Source organism: Erithacus rubecula, assembly GCF_903797595.1.
Source record: "Erithacus rubecula genome assembly, chromosome: 9".
In the NCBI taxonomy this organism is placed as follows: domain Eukaryota; kingdom Metazoa; phylum Chordata; class Aves; order Passeriformes; family Muscicapidae; genus Erithacus; species Erithacus rubecula.
This window is the reverse complement of record NC_136660.1, coordinates 17,647,231-17,673,311: the sequence shown is the minus strand read 5'-3', so window position 1 is coordinate 17,673,311 and position 26,081 is coordinate 17,647,231. Positions and strand designations below refer to the sequence as shown.

At 41.1% G+C, this 26,081-nt stretch overlaps 1 protein-coding gene across 4 annotated transcripts in view; it reads left to right on the top strand.

Annotated features, from left to right (window-relative positions):
* Positions 1 to 6,689: 6,689 nt before the first annotated feature.
* The window catches only part of ARHGAP22 (Rho GTPase activating protein 22), a gene marked incomplete at its 5' end in the record, with an annotated part of 127,703 nt that continues 108,311 nt past the window's right edge, over positions 6,690 to 26,081 (top strand). Inside the window, 2 exons of one of the 4 annotated variants that reach the window (XM_079312853.1) lie at positions 6,690 to 6,709; positions 22,971 to 23,170. In XM_079312853.1, the coding sequence (XP_079168979.1) occupies positions 22,991 to 23,170 (180 nt within the window). Of the gene's footprint in view, positions 6,710 to 7,251; positions 9,045 to 22,970; positions 23,171 to 26,081 lie in introns of those variants that run through there. The other 3 variants (XM_079312854.1, XM_079312847.1, XM_079312852.1) reach the window with 3 other exon arrangements.

The following is a 26,081-nucleotide window of genomic DNA, read 5'->3' as shown; positions in this document are numbered from 1 at the left end:
GAGCTCTCCCCTTTTCACAGGTCTATTTTGTCCATATAGATCTTCAAAAGGAAACTGTCCTTACAGCCTTTTAGCCTCTTTCTGAGCTCCAGGGAACATTTCTTGCTTTGTGGTTCCCAGCAGTATCATGGGCAGTCTTAATTCTGAGCATCTTTAGTGCTGTCACCATCCTCCCTGAGCGACACGAGGTGGCAGCACAGCAGAAGGGCTTGTGAGGGCTGCTCTTGCATCAGGCAGCCAAAATCTCTCACACCTGCAAGCACACAGCTCATTTTCACCTTAGAGGTCCAGCTTCCACCTCTTTTCCTGAGACCATCTTAAAAAACAAGATAGTAGATGTCACAGCACACAATATAACACTCTGCCTGTTCATGTGCTTTCAGCTGTTTGAGCATTTACAGGATTGCTTTTTCACACTCCCACCAGCCTCTGGAATGGATAGGTTTTAGCTGGGCACCCAGCAGAGAAGCCACTTAGAAAACACTGTACTTTGACCTTCTCACTTTAGGAACACAGCTTATAATGGTGTCATTATGTTGCAGAGCAGATAAAAGATTGCGGGTGAAGAATGGAACTCTGGAGGAAGCAAATTACTTTTAAATTGTGGCAGCATTGGCAAAAGAAAAAAAAAACAACATAAGGGATATTTAGTTTAAAAAATGGTTTTTGATATTTTCAAAATTAAACTAGCTGATGTTTTGTTTCAGAAAGGCATTTTTTCATTTAAACCTTGAACAAAAATATTAGTAAGGCTAGATGAAGGATAACAAACAAGAATATTCTGAGACAAATTATATTGGTGGGGAGTTCAGGTGGGTGATTTTTAGATGGTTATTTGTCTGCTTTTAAACAAAACAGAAATCCCATTCATAAAATTTTAATGAATAGTTCAGTTCTCTCTGAAAATCCAGTAATATAGAAGTTTTCAGTACCTTATTTTTTCCAAGTTGAAATTCCCTGCAGGAACACAAGCTTAGGAATCTTGATAAGGATTTAGAACCATAGGATTTTTTTGGTCCATCAGATTTCTGACTTTTTAAATGAGGTATCTCTCTGCAGACTTATTGTACAGCAGGTATGAGTGGACAACCTTCACAGCAGGGCATATCTGTGAAGACATTTGTATAAATAAACGGTTAGATAGTCCAAAAGAGACTGCTCCTCATATGAATATTGGGGTTGGCAAAAGGAAGAAGCATTTGTCATCTTCCAGGAAACTGATGTCCTTGTATACAAGATGCTGATTACCAAGCTAAGACAACCTTTAACAGGATAGTATCTGCTCTAAAATGAATGATGCTTTAAAAATGCTACCATTCCTAAATTTTAGAGAAATTAAAATAATTTAGAGAAATTTTCAACCCATAGAGAAGTTGAAAATATTTTTAAAAATAATATCACATTTTTTCCATAACATTTTGATACAAAAATATTCATGGGAAGATATTTTCAGATAACACTTTTACATAATAAGTAATATTTCTTATATTAACCATATTTTTTGGTAATTTTTCTTCCATACATCTTGGAAAGCTTATCAGAGAGGTCAGTTTTACAGACTCCATTTCACAGGCTGGAAACAGTAACATTAAAAATTGAAATTACATACCCAGCCAGTGGTAGAGCCACAAATAGTACCTGGCTCTTCAAAACCCAAGTCTGGAAGTCATTAACAACTCTGAAATTTTAATTTCAATATTTTCTTCTTCTCTGCTTAAAATGATTTGAAACAGAAGAAAAATGGGTCGGTGTTAAAATAAGAGCACATTTGAAATTTTTAGCTCCCTCCATTTTTCACCTAGCCTCCAGTTTTCACCCAGTTCCATTTTGAATCAGATCTGCCTAAATGACTGTATTTTCCCCTGAGGCAGCAGCAGGAGATACATTCCTGAGGATGCCAGTTTCAGTCCCTGGTGTCTAAAATATGCATGCACTGCTCTTTGATTCTTGACACTAAAAGAAAAAAAGTAACATTCATTCTGCAGGGATAGCATTCAAGTTTTAAATAATGCATTTCTTTATCTCCTCTCCCAGCCAAGGACCTCATTTCTTCCAGGCCCATAGGTGACAGATAGGATAAGCAATTGCCCAGGTTAGTGAATTTTGTGGAGCTGATTCATGAGGCCCTACAGCTCCTTGCCAAGGGATATATTGCTGTCACTGTTCTCAAAGGTGCAGGGAGGTCTGGGACTACAGAAACAGATGAACAAGTGAGAAATCAAAAATGTCTCCAGGTTTTCACATCCTACCTGTCTCAGGAATATCAAAGATGCTCAACCTGGCAAGTTTTGTTAGGTGATTGGAGAAAACTGCATAACTGTGGAGGTAATACAATTAGAATCAGAGATGTGAGCACAACATCACAGTTAAATGGGACTTGGTTATGTTAAGAAACTTCATTTTGAAGTTTGAGTTACTTTGGTGCATAATGTAAAATCCAAGCAACTTGAACTACTCCAATAAATTCTGATCCAGGAGGTCAGTTAGATATATATTTCAATGTGAAGCTTGTGAGCACTCTCTCATTATTTAAATTTAACCTTCAAATGCTTTTCTTTATTGGAATCAGGAAATTAGGTTCAGAAAGATCAGAATACATTTCACAGAGAAATTCTGTGAGAAGAATCACCCATTTAAGAGAGGCAATGATGAAGGGAAGACCTTCAGCTGTGATTTTCCTGATTTCTCAGCAGCAGCAGCCCTCTTAGATCTGTGATCATCTGTAGGTGATAGAGAGGAAAGGGCTGGAGAGAAAAATAGCATTTTGTTAGACCAAAAGATGTAGCAGCAGAAAAGAGGCTTTTAGACAGACTCTCAAAAATGTTGGCAGAAGGGACCACTGGAGTTTACTTAGTCCAGCCTTCTGCTTGGATCAGGAGTAGCACAAAAACCACACTAGCTTAATCATCTTAAAAACACCTGAAGGCTGACATCTCCCCTGCTCTGCAGGTCTCTCTCCTAGTGCTGCACCACCATCATAAAGTTTTTATGGGCTTGAGTCTGAGTTTCTAAGGTCCAAATTTGCTTTTTGTGTTTTAGAATCTGTACTACCAGGTGCTTGATTTTATACTCTGAAATTGTCCTTTAAGTACTTGTGGGTTGATATTAGATTCCTCCATTAGCTTTTTGCCAGATTAAGCAAGCCTGTTTCCCTCAACTCTTCCTTGTAGGAGAGGTGCCCTAGTCCTCAATAGTCTGAGTAGTCCTTGTTCAGGTGTGAAACATATTTCAAACCAAATATAATTTGGGAAATATTTATTTCTGTGTTCATTATTTGTGTTAACTCTATTTTATCTGGCTGTGAGGCACAAGTTGCAGTGTCATTGTCAACTAGTATCCATTGTAGATTTATCTCCTGTGAAAAGCAAATGTGATGCAATACTTGGAGTCATCCTGTCTCAATGCCCTTATGTTCATCTTCATTACCAAAGGAAATTTTGCTTGCAGACATGTTTAGGAATATGGAAACAGCGGAAATTTCTAAAGGGGACATAATTTCTGCTCCTGGTGTAATAAGGATAATACCACAAACACAAAACAGAAAATATAAAGAAAAAAAATTAAAAACTAGGAATATACTTTGTTTCCCTCTTTATAATATCTGGATTCATAAGACACTCCTCCTAAGAAAGTTCTTGCATTCATAATCTAAGTCTTGCTTTCCTGTAATATATGAAGGTGCATCACAAAACACATTTGGAAATCTTTATCAGATCATTCAGAATCATATGTCCTTTTTTTAACCACCTCTTCAATTGCACTGCCTCATAGCTTCTCAAAGTTGAAAGTTTCTGTCAAAGGTTTTGTTTCTCATTAGAATAGTGCACCTTGACATGGTTAGAGATCACTGTTTATAAAAAATTCAGAAAGGGAACATCAACATCTCTGGTGTTTGTCAATTATAAAAAAAAAAAAAAAAAGAAAATAAATCCAAGTCATGCTTTTTTTAATATACTATGCAAAATAACATACAATTCTCAAGGTGTTTTTGCAAGTCACTTATGTAAAATATCTGTTTCTCTTACTTACAGGGCACTCTTTTGAATAAATTTGGATTATATTAAGGTATTTCCAATAGTAGTAGGTGAGTTCTTGCAGGGGTATAGGTACACTTGGTATATGTTCACCACTGCAGAGGAGAAAAAATTTAGTGTGTGCCAGGAATAACTCTGCAGGGTGGTTTCTTGTCCCACTGAAGTCCAAGGCAGCTCTCAAGCTACAGCTGCTCTCTAGAGAGTCACTTTTACATCCTGAAATCCAAGATGAATTAGTCCTGACCTATTTGTGGAACAGGACTGGATGGGAAGGAGCATTGGCTGTAAAAGAATAATAAAGACAACCAGAAATTCCCTAATTTCACTCTGAAAAACATTAAAAATTGTTCTTGTTTAGTCTCCCCCTTAGCTCTCATTCCTGTATGTAATTCTGTGAGATCACAGTTCTGTCCTTTCCTAGCAGTCATGATGTGTTTGGCACATTCACTGCCTCCTGCAGTGAGCATTACCCCTGATGAGCATTAGCCCAAGATGTCATTAGGCTTATGCATTTTCTAACTTTTCAGCCAAACCTAAAGAAATTCCTCCATTCTTTGGCATTAGATAATCCCTGAACTAAAATTTTTCCTGGATTCCCATTTTTTTTTCCTCAAAGATACCTTTGAACTTCTAATTGTTTCTAGAGCTGCTCTAGAATATCTACAGAGCTTTCTCCATTCTGCATCATCAGTTGTTGTGGTACTAGAGAGGCCATCTTCGAAGAAGAGCAGGAAAATTCTCTCTTCATGGTGTGAGTCACTGTTTTCTGGCAGCTGAAAGACCAGCAGCCTTTTTCACCTGGAATATCAGTGGCATCCTCAGCATCAAGAGGTTTCAAGTGGTGATCACTTAGCCTGTAAGCAAGGGCTAAATAAAATTGAAATTCCTTCTGGTCATTAGATACTTGAAAATTGTTAATTTAGGCACAAACTTCTTCAGCAGAATTTCACAATTCCTGAATACATAACAATTCAAACTTGCCTTGCAGAAGAAATGTTGCTGCAGTTCTTGATCTCAAAACACACGCATAGTCTTTCCTAGTTTCTCTGGACCTTTTTCCATAAACTCCATTTTATAACATATTAGAAAAGATTACAATTTTGGTTACAGTCTAAATAAACTGGATGTGAAATTCAGTGGGGCCAAAGTCCAGGGTGATTTGATCTTGGGCTTTGATCCAGGTGCATCACGCCAACGAGCAAAGAAAATGTTATCAGTCAGCTAGTTACAACAAGTCCTTGGCCTGCAGATGGGAGCAGAAGATGAGGAGGAGGAAAAAAGGATGTACAGTGTGGTAATTGGTAGGTGACAGCATGCTGTGTGTGCAGCCTGGGGAAACAGAGATGCATTCAGCAGCTCCAGTGGCCCACGCACGCTTCCTCTGCAGCGCCCGCCGCGTTCCGTAGCCTCCAGCCACAGCCTGGCGCCAGCGCCTGACTCACAGCTCCTCTCAGGGTCCTGCTGCAGCACCTCCTCATCCTCTGCACTGACACTGCACTGCCAATCCCACTCAAAACACAGCATTAGGGTGGACCTGCGATCTAAAATCTTGCTCGTAGCTATGGGAAATCAGCTGTCATTAAGAATAGATACCCCATCTCCTCACTCTCCTTAAGCTTTCCAGTCCCTAGGTTGTATCACCTCCTTCATTTTGTGTGCTTAGCCATCAATGGGGAGCACTTGTGATAGACAGAAGAGTTTTTCCACATTCCAAAAAGGCATCAGAAAATTAAAGTCCACATTTATTTTTAGATCCACATAAGAGTCACATAGTAGCACTTCTCCAGTATGTGGTTAGTCAATGGAATTCTATTTTCTAGCCTACTAGATACTTAGCACTTTACAATAGACTTTCATTCTGGATTTGACCAAGCAGGGGAATATAATCATGAAGTAGTGGTTTGCAACAACTGGTACACGTTGTCACTCTGATGTCCCAAGCCATCAGGGTTGCCTGTCTCAACTCAGATCAGTCATAAAACCCCTATTTCCTACAGCTTAGCAGCTTCCAAAGTCACTCTGAGAAGCCTGTTAAATGGTACAAACCTTTGAGCCCAGATCTGGAATAGAATAACCAGCACATCACCTTTTCTCCCTGAGGAAAAGAGAGGGAGAACACAGCAAGACAGGCCATGGTCCCATAGTACCCAAATGAAGTAGGGGGGAAAGATTTAGAAGTGCCCAGGTTTAATCAGAACTCAAGCACATCAAACACATTTATGACAATGGAGAAGCAGATCTAGGGTCAAAATAGGAAAACATCCCACAGCTAAGAATGAAAATTACATAGAATAAAGACCACCAATACCAGACACAATCTTCCAATTACTAGGTAGAGCCGCAGCATTAAGGGAGATATAAGGCCTGGCCAAAAAAAAGCCAGTCTATAGAGCATAACCCAAATTCATATATCACTACAGGCATACTAACAACTAATGCTTCTACTAGACAGTTTAAGCTAGACATGAAGCCCAAGCCTGGGCCTAAATAGATATCCTGGACCTGTGGGCAGAGGGTGTACATGGTGACCACATGTGTTAGGGCCATTAAGGCTATTAATGCACTTCAGGATCACAACACAGGTTTCTCCCATCTTTACAGACTATGCTTACACAGGAAAACAACTCTGCTGCTGGGAGGGAAAGGAGCTGTTAACCTCACACAGGAGAATTAAGGTAAAATAAATCACTGAGATAACTTGTCCCAATTATTTTTATTAGTTAAGGCAGTTCAGTACAGAAGATTTAGGAATTAAACATTCCCATAGTATCTGGCTCCTTCTAGAAACCTGTGCTACCTTTCTACTTGATCTACTCTTAGTGTTTCTTTGAGGAACAGTTTCCCTAAATTTTCAGACCAAAGTATTGCAGCTAGTGTGGAACCATTTGCTGGAAATTATTGTTTTGTTGTGTTTCGTTTTGGTGTTGTTGGGGTTTTTTTGGGTTTTTTTTTTTGGGGGGGGGGGGTTTGGTTGCATTTTGTTTCTTTGTTTTGGTTATTTTTTTTCTCTCAGCTGGCTTTGAATTTTGTTTGCTTTTCTTTCCTTGGCAAGCAGTTTGTTTCCCCCAAATAGTGTCAGAGAATTTCAGATCTGAACTTCAGAACAATACTTAAATGAGGGGAAAAAATCCAGCCCACCCCCACTTTCCTGGTCTTTAAAAAATCACTTAAGTTACATTTATACTTTGAAAATTGCTTTAAGAAGTGCTGAAAATGTTGAAGTCAAAGCAAAACAGAGTCAAATTGAATGTTTTCATTTGCACTGAGTTTTTTTTATTTAACAAGGAAAACTTGGAAGTTAGCATTTGGAGTTGAACTCGGCTTGAATGTTTTCATTTTAGTCATAAACATATAATTATTTATATAGGTCATGTTCTATATTTTTGTTTCCAGAGGGGAAAACAAGTTTTCATGGGAAGCAGCTTAGCAGGATGAAGTGTTCTGTGCTTCCCATGAGGTTAAAAGTTCAGTCAACTTTATCCCTTGTCATGTTTACTGTACACACCTTTTGACTTCCTGTACAAACCACAAAATTATATGTATGAACAGCACCAAAACAGACAGGAATTGCTAAAAATATGGAGAGATAAAGAGTTTTATTAAATGGTTGGTGAGAATGACTTTTTGATCCAGGGTCTCAGGCTGGAGAGAAAGGCAGGAATGTAACACCTTTCTCCTGATGCTTCTGCTTATCCAGAGTGTCAGGATGCTTGCTAAGTTTGCTGGCCAAGGGACCAGCAGTTAGCCATTCTCCATTGTGCTGAAACACAGCTAAAAGAGATGATTAGTGGGGAGATAGCTGCAGGAGGCTGTGTGTTCAGAACTGAGACAGTAGTTCAGATCCTACTTCTGTCCTTGCTTACAGGTGTCTACGTTGGAGTTCATGCCACCGTGACCTCAAAGATTTAAATCACTTGTAAGCTTGAAGGTCCAAAACATCTTAGCCATTGCTGCATTTGCACATTGAGAAGTACAACCTCTGCAAAGAGCCAGAGAACCTCTGCCAGTATTGGAGATATAACTTGATAGCCAGCATTCAATATCCAAGATATGATAGATCTTGGAAGAGGAGAAAACTGCCCATCTCAGGCGCCTTTTGTCAGTACAGCTCAGCAATACAAACCTGCAGGGTGATGCTGCAGGGCATGTACACTGCTAGGGAAGTGTTTACCCCTTTTTGGCACTCACAGAAGGAACTGCTAGGCAGATGGAGCCACAAGCAGTCCAGGATCAGGATATGTCCATTACTCAGATGAAATTGTCATCCAATTATCTATCTTTATTTTATAGATATTATTTAATAGTTTCTATCTATTTCAACAAGCAATTTGTGCTTTCATTACTGATTGCAGAACTGCAGGCTCGCCTCCCTCCCGGGGAGGGGTGAGGGTGAGCTTAGCAAACAGTGCAATTAAAAACGATGGGTGCTGAAAAGCAACGTGATGTCAAATGTAACGAAGGCATTCCCTTGTGCCTATCCTGCGAGTCTGTCAGTGCGGGCGAGATATTTTTCCGGGGATGTTTGTCCCCCGGCTCCCCATCTGTCCCCGGGATGCCGCCCCGCAGGGATGCAGGGCACAGCAGGTGGCCGGGCACGCCGCTGCCCTGGGGACCAGCGCGCTCGCTATTTCTTCCAGCGCAGAGGAAATCGCGCTGAATCAGGCTCGGCTGCTGCTCTGGTGCTTGCGGAGCCACAGCATGAGTTGGTGTTGAGCGGCCGGCAGCGGAGGCAGGCGCAGCCCGAGCGGGGCTGAGCGGCTCCGGGCGGGCGGCACATCGCTCACACGGCAGCACCGCGCGTCTGCCAGCGCTGTCATTACAGCAAGCACACTCGCTGCCGGCTTCGGACGGGAATTCATCCACTCGAGGCCGGATAAATAATGCGGCGGGGCTCGCCCAGCCCCGCGTGAAGCGGCGATGCGCGGGGCGGCGGCCGGGGCCGGGCGCTGAGCTGCGGGCAGCGCCCAGCCGGGAGCATGCTGAGCCCCAAGATCAGACAGGCCAGGAGAGGTGAGTGAGCCGGCTGCTGGCACGGGAAACCCGGTGGGCTGGCGGGGTGTCCCCGCCCGGCTGGCCGGAGCTGCCCTGGGAGGCAGCCGGAGCCGCTGCTCGGGGAGAATGAACCTGGCGGGAGGGAACCTGTGCTGGTGGTCACCGGCGTGCTCTGCAATGTCTGGGCTGAGCAGCAGGGATAAATGTAAAAAAAAAAAAAAAAAAATATGCTCAGTCCTGGGACTCCACATAGCATTTTCACCCCTGCGCTGGTTGCTTATGCTGTGTTTCTAACGCTGAATTCATTATAAAGGCTGGAGACAGGTGTGTCTAGTTTACCTGCAGCATCTCGCAGAAGCAGTTTGCTGTAGCACATTATCCTTGCAGGGCTCCATGCAGGAGGTGGAGATATTCGTTCTGTGAGCTGTGGACAAGACAAAAGGAAGGAAGGAAAACCTGCCCTGGGTTTGCAACAGATGCTTTGAGCAGTCATTTGGAGCTGCAAAGTGTAGTGTGCATGTTTGTAAAGCAGAGAGCTGGAGCTGGGCACAGCTGTTGTCTCGATGTCAGGTCACCTGGAAGAGAAGCTCTGGTATCTGGGAATGCATTCTGTGATCTTCAGGGGCAACACCAGCTACTCGTTTGACATGGCATTTGAAAATCATCATTGCCACTCACAAACTAATGACAGTGAGAGAGGGATATCTTCCTGTCCATTGGAAACAGATTAGATTAATGTCATTTAGGAGTTAAAGCAAACACAGTCAGAAGAGTATGTAAAGATAAGGGATTTTCTTCAGCTATGCCAGTATTGTCAAATAGGAAGAGTAACATTGGTTCTAGGTACTGTGATTCCAATACAGGTACTTTCAGCCAAATGCCACTGCATCATATATTGAAAGCTGTATTACATGATGATCAGTCCTTAAAATACCAACAGACCATTAAATAGCTGTTAGCATCTTGGAAAGAAGAAGCTTCCTGCCATCTGGAGGTGTCAGGATCAGATATGTACTGCTGCACAAACAGTAAAATCATAAGAATTTATTTTTTAGTTACACAATGTTGTAGAAGTTCAGCAAGACTTTTGTAGATGCTGCCTCTTTGCCATCCCCCTTCTAAGAGAGTCTTTTAATGCATGTGTTATCCAGCATTCCTGGTAGCTATTAGAGCTCTGATGAGACAAGCTGGATGATGCTACTAAGATCATACAGGAAGGCTTTGTCATGCCTGCCATTCTTCCACTTCTTTCAAATCACCTGGGAGGGACTAATTTGTGTATTAATACATTTTGAAGTCTAGATGTGGGACAGGCATTCTAGATACCTAGGGGCTAGTGATATTTAGGGGACAAACTATAATGTACCTTTGTGTTTCAATTTCAATTTATAGCAGTATGTGTCATTCTCTCTGGGTTTATTAGCTGTTTAATAAATACATAAGTTTATTTCTAAATTAATTTAGGACTCACGAAAAGAGCTGGGATGCTGGGTTTGGAAACTTTAGGAATTTTCTTACTTTTGCAATGCTGTGGCAAAGCACTGGTGGCCTTGTAAAGCTTACCAAGTAGGACCTAATCCTGCAAGGTTCTTTTATAGCTCTAGTTCACAGGAACTGTAAACAGGCTATGCTGGAGATGCTGAATTGAAGGTAAGTGTCCCACCTTGCAGACTGAGCTGAATAGGAAATGGCAGTTCATGCCCCCTGGAGTCTCAGTTGGGATTGCTGATGAAGATTCAGGTGATAAACAGTGGGCAAAGCAAAGTACTCAGAAAGATGCAAGAAAGTCCTGCATACTGCGAGCATCAACAAGGGCAGTTTATCTGCTGCATGAGTTTGGCTGACTTTTCAGAGTAGTCACTGTGAGCTCTGCCATTGAGGACTCAGTTGTGGAAGGGAGGCAATGTGACTTCTGTGAGCAGACAGATTGAAGAAAGAAGGGGAAACACACAGGGTACAGCCTGTGGTTTTATTTGAGTGTGACAGAAGGCAGCAATGTGCCTAGCTAACCACATGTGTGTGGCTAGCTAGCTCTTCACCTCAGGCTCCCCCCATTGTGCAAACAGGACTTCTTCACCAACTTCTCTTTTATTTCCAATTCTCTGCCGAGAATGTACCTTTAAACATTGAATTGTGGTGTTTGATGCTGTTGTTTTTGTTTGACTTGTAGATGGTCCTTAAGAAAGCTCCTGGGTTTAAAGACATTCAAGCTTTTGAAAATGCATGGTCTGGACTTGAGCCTGACATCCAGGGTGTCAGTAGAGAACAAAGATAATTTGTCTGACTATAAGTAACTATCAAGTATAAGGCAGTCCTTGCTGTTCCACCAGCAACCTCACTGTAACTCCAAAATATGTGTTCAGAGGTACATGTTCTTTTCATAGATCTAGGAAGGTGTAAAATCTCACAGATGGAAAATCCTAATGTGCATAAATGGTTCTTCTGGGAAATCATTCATTCTGGCTAGATCTGAATGGATTTTGCATTACTTTTTCATCTATAGGTGTAAAAAATAAAACAAAGCATTTGATCCTTGGCTTGAGAAGTGCCAAAAAGGTTTCCAGCCCAGTTGCATTTAAATGTGCTACAAAATAGAAGCTGGACTGACTACAGGCATTTGTATCTTAATGGGTGATGTGATTGCCCTCTATAGAAAAAGAGTTAGCCTGCTGCCATGATATATAACTTACAGTATTCCTGTCTTCAGCACAGTCTGTTTCAGTTCTAGAGCACTAAGAATAACCCTTCTTCCCTTATTATGACTTTTCAATTTTGGGTGACATTCTGACCTATTATTTCTGTTTGTGACATGCTCATAAATATGTTACAGCACATTGAAAATTTTCCTCGCAGCCAAAATAAAAAAAAAAAACAACTTTTTTTTTTTTTTTTGGTCTGTTTTAATTAAAACTTAAAAAGTGATGGGAGACATCTTGGTTACTTAGGGTGATGCAGATGTACTGATATCCATCACATGCCTGTAGTAGAACAGAGTTATTTCTCTCATGCTGTGTGAAGAGTCACCCTTTCAGCAGCCAGTGCAGGATGGAAAAGGGGAGCTCTCATGTGTCTAGTGCCCCTCACCAAATGCCAGCTCAGCCCCTGCAGCCTCAGCTCTGGTTTGAGGGGCTCTGGTTTGTGTGCAGCTCCTGGTGCTGTACACAGCTATCCCAGAACACGTGAGAACCCAGCACCTTGGCACCTCCAGCCTGGCAGGCAATGGTAACACCCAGTTTCCTACTCCTGGAACCAAGGTAAACAGCCCTGGAGCTGTGAACTCCTCCAAACACTTGCTCCAGCCCCCAGAGCCCACCAACATTGCTGGGAGCACACAAAACCCCAGAGTGGGAGCAATCCAAGTGACTCGTGCAGCTGGCAGAGAGTAGTCACCATTAATGAGGAGCCCCCCTGCAAGGGGTGGGTCACTACCCCACATCCTTACAGCATGATTCTCATCCTTACAGTGATTCTTTATGTTTGAGAGCTCTTCTCTGGAAAGGTATGTGGGTCAAAGGCAAGGATGAGGTGGTGGTAGGTATAATTTGGTTTATAGCTCAGTTTGGTGGAGGAAGACATCTCTTGAGATACGAGGAGCAGGAGGAGGTGGTGGCAGGGCTGCCTGCAGCATGAGCCTGGGTTTTGTCAGGTTGCTTTGGAGGAGCTTGAGATGAAACTGCTGTGTTAAAATCCTCAGGCAGGAGTACAGGGGATGTGGAGGGAGGCATTGAGCTGGGCTTGGTGCAGTCTTGGATTAACTGTCCTGAAGGCTGTGTGAAGAAGTAGGACCAGATTAAGGAGTAAAGTGTGGGACAAGTAAACTGCAAGGGTCCCTTCTCTCTGTGTGCAGCCCTAGGGAGGTGAAGTAAGCATGGAGTGACTTTTGTTCCTTGGTGGAGGGTCAGGCTCCTAGCACTGTGCTGCTCTCTGTGGGGTGTGTGGCAATGAGCTGTGTTACAAGCTCTGGGCTCTAGTTTTTCTTTTTGTTTCTGTTATCCTGATTCAGTGGCAGTGTGCATATAGAAGCAGGGTCAAGAAAGTAATTTTTGTGGGATTCCTCCAGAGACAGGTTTGTGGCATGTCCCATGAAGAAGGACATGAGCTGTTCAAAGGTGTGATCCTCCCATCTCTATGGAGATGCCCCTCTCCAACTGGATTCATGGTGTGTGCTGGAGTAATTGCTGCTCTTGGCAATAGCAGCTTTCTGTCCCTGCCTGAAGGCTCAGGCAGGCAGTCATTCCCCTTAGAAAAAGCCCTGAAAATTTTGCAGGCAGGCACCAGCTTATAAAGCACAGGCAATCTGAATTTGAAATAAGGAACCATAGCCTCACCTCCTGGGGAAGGAAAGGAGCATTGAGGAAGAGCAGTAATTCAACTCTAAGGGCAGCTGGACTGCTGGGGAGAGCACTTGTGGGGAGGGAATTAAATATTAAAAAATCACAAAGCTATAGGCTCTCTAATTAGTAATAGAACATCACTGAGGGAGTACAGGGTGAAACTGGCAGTCTGTAAATAGCACAGTGGAAGGGTACAAATGCTAGCACCTCTCTCCTGAGAGAGCAGTCACCTGGACTTTTACTACCTGTATAAATGTATTATTCTTCATTGGAAGGTTACTACCAGAATTACTTTCTTTTCTTGCTGTTTTCCTCTTTACATTTGTGGTAAATGATGGGAAGCACAGCAGCATAAACAACTTAATTTGTTTCCTTCAGCTCTTTGCAGTATGGGCAGGGGTAGTTTGATGCAAGGATAAGGGCTCACTGCTGGGAAAGGGAAATTCCTTCATGAGGCTGCAGTGTGAGCTATGTGCTGAGCTGGAAGAGAAAAGGATCTGTGCCTAAACTCTGCCCAGGCCTGCACAAATTTAAGCATTTAAACCAACGTGGGGGAGGGAAATTCCTGCTGACAGTCTTTCTAACATGTATGCCTTCCACAGAGCTTTTCTGTGCATCCTTTGTGCCCAACGAGCTGTAAATTAGTCTTTATGAAGATCTCTTCTCAAGAAAGGAGATACTAGGTTTGGCTGTGGTTGAAAAAAGTTATTTGTAATATCCTTCCTCTTAAAAGCAGGTGTTAAGGATTGTTATGCTTCATTAAGATTGTCATCCTGTGAACTGATACTGAAGTTAAAAAAAAACCCATGTGGTATAAGGAATGGATGACAAAGAAGCTCTGTGTGTTGTTTCTAAAGTGAGAACTGATTCTGTGGTATGGGGTTGGGTTGCTCATGATCTCTTTAGAACTGTAAGCACAGGGTTAATAATCCTTTGCATACCTCCAGTTTAGGAGGAGCCACTCTTGCTTTATTAGCAAGTAATGTCACAAATACTTATGGTTCACTAATCTGAGTACTAGATTCAGAGTATGAATTAATGTAGGAGTAAGAATTCCTGTATTTTTCTGTCTTTGTCCCCCAATCACCTCTGGCACTGCAGCAAGTCACTCAGCTGCTCCACACAGTAGGAAACAGATTTTTTTTGCACGTTAAAACCAGTCCAACAGTGTTGAAATAGCTCTTGGTTCAATGTTACACCTTGGAAAGCAGGCTAGGAATGAATACCCTCCTAATCTTTGGGTGACTGAAAGAAGAGAAATACAATGTTGTGGCTGAATTCTGGGAAGTTTATTGCTGAAAGTGGCTGGGTTCTGGTATCACTTCATCTTTTGGCCAGCTGCTGGCAAAATACCTTGAGATAGTTTTCTCTCCTCTAGATTCTAATTTTTTCAATCCAGAATAATTTCAGAAAGTGTTATCCCTTGGAGCAGGGTGGACAAATGTCTTTGGTGTTCATAGCATCAATTTCAGGAACGACTGATGCAGGCAGCTACTGTCTCAAGAGTATGGTCCATGTTCTTGGCATGGGACAGACAGTATTTAACTAAAGCACATGGGTGACTGGAATGCCTCTGTAGTGATGCAGAGCTACAATTTTGATCAGAACTCCACAGTATTTGGTGTTGTACAAGCTCAGGCCACAGTCCCAGCTCCAAACTGAATGTTACTGTGGTCAGCATTTTTTTGTTTGCTCCTTAATCTACTATGACTTGAAAGATTATGAAAAATTAATAGACAGAGCCATTGGGAGGATTACAAGGGGCTGTTGCTGATTGCAGAGGGAATTCAAGGTATTCATTCAGACTTCCTTCTCTGACCTGATTTGACTCACTAAAATACCCAGAAGAAATCTTAGAACTTTCTACCATTCCAGTGATCAACTTTTCTTATAAAAAGGTCTCACCTTGTCAGTGTAGGAATGTAAAGCTGGGTGTATTGGCAGATGAAAGAGCAGAGTGGAAGTAGGAAGAAGGAATAAGACATTTTTCTTCTGGCAGTGGTGAGCTGTAGCTCAATAACAAAGGGCATGGGCTGTTTCACTTTACTAGATTGTAAATTGGTAGGTCAATCTGTTGTAGCAGAAAGAATTGAGTCATTATCCCTCCATCTTGGCACTTACCCACAGTCTAATGCTAGTGGTTTGAAAAGACTGGCATGGTTTCATGGATTTGCCAGGCAGTTTTGAGAACAGCTGGTGGCAGGTTACCTGCAGTAAGGTATTTAAGGTTTGTTCATTGACAGGTTTCAAAATCACAAGACATACCTACACCTGAAGCAGTAATTAAAATTCTTTTGCAAATGCAGGGTTAAACTCATTTAAATTATTATTTTGCAGATTTGAGACTTGCTGGCCTTCTTGTTGATAGTGACAGCCAATTAAGTTCAGGACTACTTTGTACAAGAGCTGAAAGGTCTCCAGTGTGAAATGTCAACCAAAAAAGCAATGCCCCTTTACCTGTATGATAGTAAAGGATTGCCAAAATCCTTCACTTTTCCTGAAGTCCAATATGCCATCAATTTGTAACAATAGTTTGAAGATTAATGTCAATTGCTCTTCAGGCAAAAAGGATTAAATTATCCCACTGACTGCATGTTTTGGGTTGGGTGTTTTTTGCTATTATGTGGGATGATTTGCATTGATTATCAAATATACTTGGGTTTTCCTTGACTTGTGGAAAGGTCCTGTGTTACTGTATATCAGTTTGTGCTACTGTTTGTGCTCTCTGATGTGATAAAGACAAGACATCACCATTGGTTAGTATATCCCATGGAAGGCTTGAACTTTGTGTCATTGGAAAAGAGAACTATAATATCTTTTCTTTCTTCAGTCTTATCCCTCTGCTGTTATGTTTAATAAACTGCCTGCACACTTTGGATAGTAACTCTGGTCAGTAAAGTGGCTTTTATGGTCACAGCACCCAGGTCACTGGAGTATAAAATTATTTTTCTGATTTAGAATGTGCCTTATGCAGAGTTGACTATGCCATTTGTAAGGTGATGAAAGGTCATGGCTCTTGAACACCACAAAGAAGTCCAAGATTAATTTCTTCATGTCAGTCAGGAAGCAGCTTCCCTCAAACTAACATATCTTTGCCTTGTTTCTGGCTGTGTTCCCTGAATGCTGTACTGGTAGAACAGAGTCATAGTTTTTCTATGTGTTCTACAAAGGAAATACTGTGAGCTTGTTGAAGATTAATGTAAAAGCTGGGCCAGCTCTGATGACCCTAAAAAAGGCTATAGGCAACTTTCAGTGAGTGCTGCTGTGCCTGAGCTTGTGGCACACTTGGGATACACAGATTTCAGTACCAGATGCAGTTGTGTGTTCCAGCAGGGTTCTTTGGGTGTGCCCTGGCAGGAAATCTTGCCTCCCTTTCTGCCACATACTGTCAGCATGTTCAGCCTGAAAACATGCTGATATGAAGAATTTATACAGTCTAGAGTTGTTCTTCAGAGCTGCTTGGTGCACGTGCAGTTTGTCAGTGAAAAAGCCCTGACTGATCTGGCAGTGCAAAAGGGAAAAGAGAGACATCTTGAGAGCAGAACCCTCAGCCTTTGGACTTTGAGAGGAGGTGAAACTGTGTTCTGGAGACAGAGTGCTCCTTCATGAACAGGTGTAATTTCACAAGCCATTTTGGGCTCCTTTTAGGCCATTCATCTTTCCTTGTCCGAGTCCTTCAGGCTGGCCCAGATTCTTTGGCCATGGTTGAAATATGATTTTTGAAAATTGCCTTGCTATTCAGATCTTTCTTAATCCCTCCCTTTGCAATTGTTCTGCTCAAAAGGCTGTCTATGGCTGTGTTTGTTTTTTGTTTTTGTTTTTATTTGGGTTTGTTTTTTTAAAACAGAATGTGCTTACCTATAGGTAAATCATCTATAACCAAACTTTCTTCTCTTCAGTTAAGGGCTGAAAGACTGTAAATATAGTCAATTTCTAACAGCAGTCATTCCTAGTCTGAGAGTGAAATTACACTGGTTTATACTACAGAAAATTGTACCAGTTCATGTTTGATTTTAGATTTATGAACTGGTCTTTGGGAATGCAGTTTTTCTTGCAGGAACTTAATAACAAGTAAATAGTTATACAAATAGATCCTTCCCTTCAGACTTGGAGTTTTGTTTTGGTTTTTTATACAAGTTAGTAGAAAAACATATGTAAAACTGTCTCCCTGCTTTTCCTTTGGTTGTACTGTAAGGTTACAGAACTGCTTCCAGTGTAATGCATTTAAGGGGTTTCTTGGGGGAAATAATGGCTTTCCAGACCCATTTCTTTTTCCTTTCTTATTTTTGACAGAAAGAAAAAACAAAACAAGGGAAGGAAGTAGAACATAGCACATCACTTTATAAAATGTTCTGAGTAGACAGGTGCAGGTTTATTGAGTAGAAGTGATGGGACACAAGATGGCTCTTATGGTAGTGCTTCTGAATGTGGCAATTCTCATCTAGATCACAAAATGTGAGCAGCCACGTGGCTCTGCATCATCTTTTTGTTTCTGTAGAGATTGCTGCTCTGTCTTGAGGGAACTAAAAGCCCTTGCCAGTTCTTTATAACTGAGATTCTTCTAGTTGCCTATAAATATCTTGTCACCAACCACTACAAATATTCTGCCTTTAATTCTTTTTTTATAGTGTTTCAAGATGCTTAATTCTCAGATTATGCTGCGGAAGTATCTTGGTTTTATTTGTGCTTACTGACTCTGGTATCTTAGCAATCAAAGTCAAAGACAAATATGGTTCTGTGATGGACACAGAAAAATCTAAACCAAGTATTTTATTGCTTACAATGCAATGAAAGGAAATTCAGTATATCTTTATAGCCATACTACCTGATTTCCAGTGGGTCCTTTTTATAAGGCCAAATTTGATTTAAATAAACCAACTGAGAATACTGTTTATAGTATGTGAAGCCACTTCCCTTTGTGGTAAGTAGTTTAAACAAAGACTGTATTAGAAATAATATGTAGTGTCACTGTGTCATCAGACTGAAGGAACAACAGAGCAAAATGCCTTTATTGTAGGACAGTTTGTTGGCCAAAATCAATTATAATTTCTATATTGATTTTAGCTAACTGCCTATGAAATTTCAAAAGATTACAGCTTTAATTGATATTGAATTGCATTGACATGATTGATTTCCACGTCTGGTTTAAGTAAGTACTTACTGAGTGCTCAAATCTCTAGTGGTGTTCAGAGCTGGGAGTGGGAGAAGGAGAGAAGGGACTGTATAAAATTGCCAGGCAGAATTGAACTCAGGAAGGGGGGATGGTGTGTATAGGGAAGGGAAGACGTTGTCTCTATTATATGCATGTTCAGGGTAGAAAAGAGATGTGATGAGAAAACAGGAATGTGGATATTGCTTGGAAGCATGTCTGAGGAACTCTTGTCATGGTGTGTGGCCCTCTGGATAGGGATTGCTGCCTCTGGAACAAGAGACTCCATCCAATTTCACCCACCCTCTCCTTAGTATAATCTTTGATTTTATTGTTAGAGGCATGACAACCAAGTAAGGGGTTTTGGAAGGGTTTTTGTGCAGTCTCAGGCATTTCCACAGTGAGTGTTGAGCAGAACTTCTCTGCCTTGGCTCATATTCCTGCTCCTGTCTTAATCTGGATATGAGAACTTCAATGTGCCAGTGTCACTTCCAGTCACAGGAGTAATTTGGGGTCTGTAATTGTGATTCTTGCCTTCTCTAGTGATTTACCATCCCAAAATGTCCTGACTCGTTAGTGCCACCTGTGGATCTGCCTGGTCTGTTGTCACCTTGCTGTGCTGCCATTGCCTTGTTTCCCTGCCTCTGACTGGGTATGGCATGGGTTTGTGTCTGGCATTTCACTGCTGCTGTGCTAAAGCTTTTCTCTAGGACAGTTGGAATACTTTCTACATGGATTTCTGATTAGAACTTAGATGTGTAACTTAATCAATAATCAGCTAATGACAATGGGAAGGGTGAAGCCAGCCTGTTATTGAAAATGCATTGCTGGATCAGAACTCCAGAGCATGTAAAGCATCTGCTGAGTTGTGAGTCTGATTTATTGATTTGTTTTCTTCCTTATGTTCTGCTGATTCCATAATTCCATTAAATAGATAAGCACAAATAATGTATTTCTACCATTAAGAATCAGGGGTTGATGTACTGCATCAGATTATCAAAGCAGATATTTTGGTCCCAGTAATCTGAAATAGCTGCTGCTTTAAAGGCAGGCTGTGCCCATCCATAAAAGTTTTCCTCTGACCTCTATGCAATTATTGTATTCTGTGAGGCATGCAATATAAGCATCAATGCTGTTAATAGCCATAAATAATTTCTCTTTCTAAAAATTTCTATCTGATCCATGTTGTTGACTTGCAGATGAAGTTGTAAGTATCTCCCTAATGAAATTAACTATTACAGTCACGACCAGAAGCTAAGGAGATGGAAAGCTAAGACAGCATAAAAAATTAACAATCATAGCAATTGACTGAGGCATGGTGCTGCATAAAATAAAATAAGAAAATGATGTGTATTCTCCAGAGACTGATAATGAAAGCTTTACCTCTTGACTAAAATAAATAATTACTAGGTGAGCTGTACAAATAGTATCAAAGGGAGACTGAGGAAATATACAAGGTAACATTTCAATGCAAGATATTTGATGTCTTTTGTGAGGTCTGTGTCAATATAGATGTTAGGTTTCCAGTTAAATAAAACTAATTTCTTTTTAGAGGGAGAGGTGAAGTAGCAGAGAGTGTATATAACTACATGCAAGACAGGAAAACTGGGGGCTGATGAGATTTTCATGCTGAAGTTGAAGAGTGCTAAGGTATTTCACTGTGGAGATGACTTAGGTGCTCACTTTTTTGATAAAAGCAAATTTTTGGGATATTTATTTTTATAATGACATTATTTGTATCATGAATGTAGACTGGAATTTGGAGAGTTTGGTCATAGTTGTAAAATGTGGCCTGGGTTGAGGCAGAGAAGTTTTGTTCAACTCAATTCCTATGGGTTTCTGCAATAGAGATTTAAATGTGATAGGTGAATTTTCTCACTGCCTGTGTGTGCAATGTGGCTCTCCACATCCTGGTGGTGATGGGGAGGGGGCCAGGTGTTCTGGTACCTCTGAAACCATCTGCCAGAGGATGCTGTGCTACCAGAAGGGCTGATACTACAGCCTGAGGATGTTGGCTGCATGGGGGAAAGTGGTTCTTGATATTTATAGGAATTAAAATACCTGTCTGAGAGAGCTCAAACTACAGTGAGTGAGTTTAGACAATATGCCTGGATGCACCAAAGCCTGATTTTAAGTGAACTCTATATAAATTTATTTTTTTACCCTAGTTTTGGTATGTAAAAATAATCAGAATGAAGGAGTACCAGATTACTTAGGAGAACACAGAAGTTGCTGGTAAATTTTACTGATGTAGAACTAATGCTATATATTAACTCACATTAAATTCAGTAGTGTATTTTATGCATAAATTAAGGGAAGAGTAATTCTGAAAAAGCTAGAATGCTGCAGCAGCTCTTCTTACAACATTTAAACTTTTAAATTAGTTTTGAAGTGAAACTGAAAACAAAATCAAAACTTAATTTCTTACAGCAGAAATAGTTATAATTTGAAACCTAATTTCTCTTGATTGAGCCACAAGACAAAACCTGTTATTCACAGTTTTGTTGAAAGCAGTAGGATTTACCTTAGCAATTCAAAGAAATGGGAAAAAAGATCCATACTGCCTGTCAGGGCTTTCATCGAGTCTGAAATTTAACAAAGTGATGCCATTTTCTGGCCATTAAACCGGAATTTTGCAGGGGTCAGAATGAGTGCCTGCTGGATGGTTACAGGAGAGGTGAGTGGATCCTCAAGACAGAGTGGAAGGAGGAAGGATACAAAACTATAAAAGTGGAGATTGTGTCCCTGAGGCTTTTTGGTGATGGGAAGGTGTGATCCCACTCAGATCTGCCCTCTGCTGATGGAAGTGTTTAGTGTGTGGATGTGCTGGTTTATAGCTCTTTATAAAGCACAGCATGATGACCTGGCTGCCGGGTCATGAGGAAGGTCAGAGCAGATTTTATCACAGACACCAACGTGATTTCCTCACTGGATTACACTGAGGAGGCTCCTTAAAGATCTGACCTGAGTCCCTTATCAGCATGTCCTTATTTTGCAGTTTGCTCCATGGAAGTGAAGAAATATAATCAATTTTAATGCTGCAGATGTGATTTTTTAAAAATTTTTCTTTTTTAAATTCCCCAAACACCACAACATCCACATTATTTTTCTTATTTTTCTTTCTCTGGCAAATGTTGGCAGTTTCATCCCTGTATGGTGAGGCAACAGGAGCAGAAACCAATCAAGAGAAATCAAGGTCATGTTTAGTTCTCTGAACCCAAAAGAGATAAAATCAGACAGCACTCTGAGAGGCAGAGGGTTGCCTTGCCTTTCTTGTGGTGGTTTGAATTAATTGTAGTGTATCAGGGATGCCTGGATAAGAAGCTTGCCTGGTTTTAACTGCAACAGTTCAGAGTGTTAGTGTGAGACATCAGTGATGCAGATTTACTGGTACTGGCCTGTAAACTCATGCCTTGTTCCACATGGGCAGTTATAAACTGTGCTTTAGCTTAGCTGAATGCAGAAAATGGGAAGCAGCAGCAGGATCATATTAGTACTAATGAAGGAAAAATGGCATGAAATATTAAATAACTGTTATTGTAAGAGTTCATAAATTCAAAGGAAGTAGAGGTGGAAAAGGCCTGTGAGGTCACCTAACCTATCTATTCTGGAGGGCTGCCTTGCTGCCTGCAATATATAATAATTGTCTGCTACTCCAGACTAGTTCTAAATACCCCAAGCTTTAGTACTCTTATTGCAAGAGAGAAGGAAAGAAAGGGTCATAGACATTTTTTTTTATTTTTTAAAGTTTTCCCCATTTTTCTGTTTCTGAAGGCCTTCTTCAGATTTATATGTTGGCTTTTTCCTCTATTTTGTATTTTTCTTTTTTCTTTTTCTTTTTTTTTTTATTTTTATTTTCTGCTTCAGTGTCAGAATACCCTGAAGAATGAAATTACTTTAATAATTCTGAACAGCTGTGTTATCTCTGTCTTTGTGTGGATCACAGTCAGTACTTTGAGTGACAATTCTCTTTTTTAATCTTCCTCAGTTTTAAACCTTTTTCTCTCTCCCCTGTAGTATTCCTTGGCTAACCACCCCAAAGTGGTATTGTGTGGTGTGAGAATATTTTTTATACTCTCTCCTTCTTTTCTTTGTACCCCCTCACTACACATTTGAACATCCTCATTGGACAAATATCCTGTTAGGAGAGAGCAATGTCATTATTCCCATGTGGAGCTGGAAGCCAGTGATGATTTGCCATAAAGATTGCTAATATGAGCAGTGAAACCTCAATGGAGGTATTGTGTCTCTTTAGACACTCTGGAGGGAGCAGTACCAAAAAGGTGATGTTTTTCCTGTTTTTTACTGAACTTGAATGTACATCCTGAAAAACAAGTGCAAGTTCAAAAAGGAAACATATCTGTCCTTATCTCAGAGAAAAGTGTGGCACAGTTAATCAGCCCCTGTAGGTGTTCTCTCTGGTATTTCTTTGTTTCACTAACTCTGTAATTGCCTTTTCAGCCCGCTCAAGGAGTTTGGTGATGGGTGAACAGATTGGGCCTCCCTCCAGACCATCCTCTCCAAACCCTCAGGAGCGTGTGCTCAAGTGTGGCTGGCTGAAGAAGCAAAGGAGCATTATGAAGAACTGGCAGCAGCGCTGGTTTGTGCTGCGTGGGGATCAGCTCTTCTACTATAAGGATGAAGAGGAGACTAAACCTCAGGTATGGCCAGAGAGCTGCAGAAGTTCATGGTTGTGACTTGTGTGATCACAGCAATGCTTTGATTGACACCTCATTTCAGTTGTTTTCTGTCCTCAGCAAACCATCCACACTTCAGGATGTTCAAAGGCATGAGATGGTGCAGGGAGGCTTTTCTACTACAAAACGAGTTGTAGAGCTTGGGAAAAGGTCAGAAGGTGTTTACCTACCCACTAGGGCATGCTGACCTCCAAATCTTGGTATGGTGAGCTATGAGACTGGAGTTTGACAAGAGGAGCTGTGGAGTTGCAGATTACTGAGGCAGGAGTGATTAACCTTGCTTGCTCGGGGGGACTCATCTCCCAGCTAATCCATTGTTAGCTGTGAGGTGAACCAGCTGCTTAGAGCTGGATTGTGTGGTGGAGTGTGCAGGTTTTGTTACATGCTGAGAATGGGCTGGAATATGTGTTTTAGTGTGATGGGGAGGGAGTGGGTGTTGTGCTATGGGCTAAAGCTTACAGAGCAGAAGAAGAATTCCTTATTTATGTTTTTCTAATGCCTGTAAAACTCTCTTACAGCATTTGAGCTTTCCTAGTTGCTGTAGTAGATTATGCATCATAATTCACAGAGTCATTGTTTTGACTGTCAGGCCTTTAACCAGAGTCATTGAACAGAGGGAAGATAATTGAATGAGCCAGACAATGTCCCTGTACTGCTGGCTCCTGATGAGTCAGTACAGGCATTAGAGTGGCAGTCAGCCTGTGCAGTATCATCACCATCCACACGCTCATTATAGACAATTATTAAACTGCTCGGTGCAGCTGCCTGCTTGACTGTCACACATAAATTTCACTGTAGAGTGAGAATGGAAATTAATATTCCCCCGCGGGCTTGACATAAATATGGTAGATGAATGAGGATGTTGACTGCATCTTATATCTTGCACTCTCCTGATCAGGGATTTGGTCTGTAATTGTGGAAATTCTGCTGTGTAAAGGCTGGAGAGGTTTGAACTTGATGATGTAACTTGATTACCCAGGGTGCTGACACCAACAGCTGGATTTTCCACTTTCAATCCAGGCACCATATTTTCATATGCAGTGTATATGGGAGAGCTGAGCACTTCTGAACTGTGTCAGTGAACGTGATGAGCAAGAAATGGCCTCAGGCAGTCATATTGTAAAGGGTTTCCTTAACCCTGACCCTTTTTGGGCACAGGGTTGCCATACATTCATTCTTTGGGAAGCCATTTTATATAGGATGATACAGGACTATGTCCTGACTATTCCTATAGAAGCTGCAAATCAGGATTTGCCTCTGAGATGTACTTTTGGAACTTACAGACAGCTGTTGCTTGGGATTCTCTGGAGTGAAGGGGCAATGGCACAGGTGTGCCCATGCATCTTAGGAAGACAACTGAGACCCTTAGTTGTGGGGAGATCTTTTTTATAGGCCATGGAGATATTTTCACCAGTTGTTATTGATATTAATCCCTAATTTCCTCCAGCCCTAAAGGTACTCATGCTTAATTTAAATCTTTTTTGTTTTATTTATTAAGTATGGCCTTTAAGCTCGTGTGTAAAAACTAAATCAATAGTTTCACTGAAATTCCCATTGATCTTCCACCTACTTGATTATTTATACATACTATGGAAGAGAGATATATTGTTGTTTACATGATAAAGTCAAATGAGATTTATGACATAATGTTTCAAAAGAGAAACATGAAACATCATCTTTTTTTTATGGATGTTGCATTACCTATTTGTATGAAAACATGTCCTTTCAGATTCTTAGAGGAAACTGTAAGTCCTCTTCCCTTAATAACATTGCTGAAAAGGAGGAGCTGCAATCCAATGGCAGGAGAATGACACAGGCTTTCTGGAGTGACAAGGGATTATTGTGTTGTCTTAATGGATGGAGTGCTGTTGGAGGTGTGTATTTCTGTGTGCCAGGTTTTTGTGTGACAGACAGCTGCAGTTGCACAGCCCCCTCCATCAGAGACCAAAGGTTAGAGGGTGGACTTGCAGCCTCTGCTTTTCTGCAGTTTCCTTTTTTTTTTTGCCCCCATGAGGACAGGACTGACCTGCAAAGAGGTTTTATGCTCCCACTGACTCTGTCAATATGTATAGGTTTTTAAAGTAGCTTTGGCTCATTTCTATTCCCAGGAAAGGAGAGAGCATGCACCCCTCCCCAATTTCCAGGGGAACAGAAGCCACTATGCAACTCTAATTCATTAACTCTTCCTTCAGTATTGACTTGACATGATAAAAGGCTTTAATGCATCTGCAGTGGGCTTGAGTTTTCTGTGTGCTCTGGCCACTGGACTCTAAAGATGATTATTTATACAATACTTTTTGATATCATTTTGAATAATTGCAGATGCAGCTACATTTTTGTCAAGTTGCCTTTCCTGTGTTTTCCACTTATCTCTGGAATGTTTTCAGTTTATCTTCTAATTTCAGTGAACTTCAGAGTCAAATTGCAGGGCAACAATATTGGGAGATAAGGGTGGTGAAGGCTTATCCTGTGGTGTTGACTTATTTTACCTCCATTTTAAATTTACAACATTCTTGAGAAACCACTCAGCATGAACTTTGCTAAGTGCCCTCCTACACAGTGTCCTTCCACAACCTTACCCTTACATTAGGCAGGGGACAGGAGCTGAGCCTTACACTGTTAAACAAAACATTTGTAGGAGGATGTATTCCTGAGGAGCAAAGCTATGGAAATTGCACTGAATAGTGGCAATGAAAAGTAACACATCTGGCTGCACTGTTTTATAGAGAAGATTGCAAGATCTTATGATGAGTTGTCTTCTGTTAGTTGAAATTCTTATTGTCTGTCTCGTGAGACACTAATTGTATTGCTCCATTAGATGTGGATCTGGAAGATGACAAATTGCCTAGCTAGAATTTGTTTTGATTACCAATGA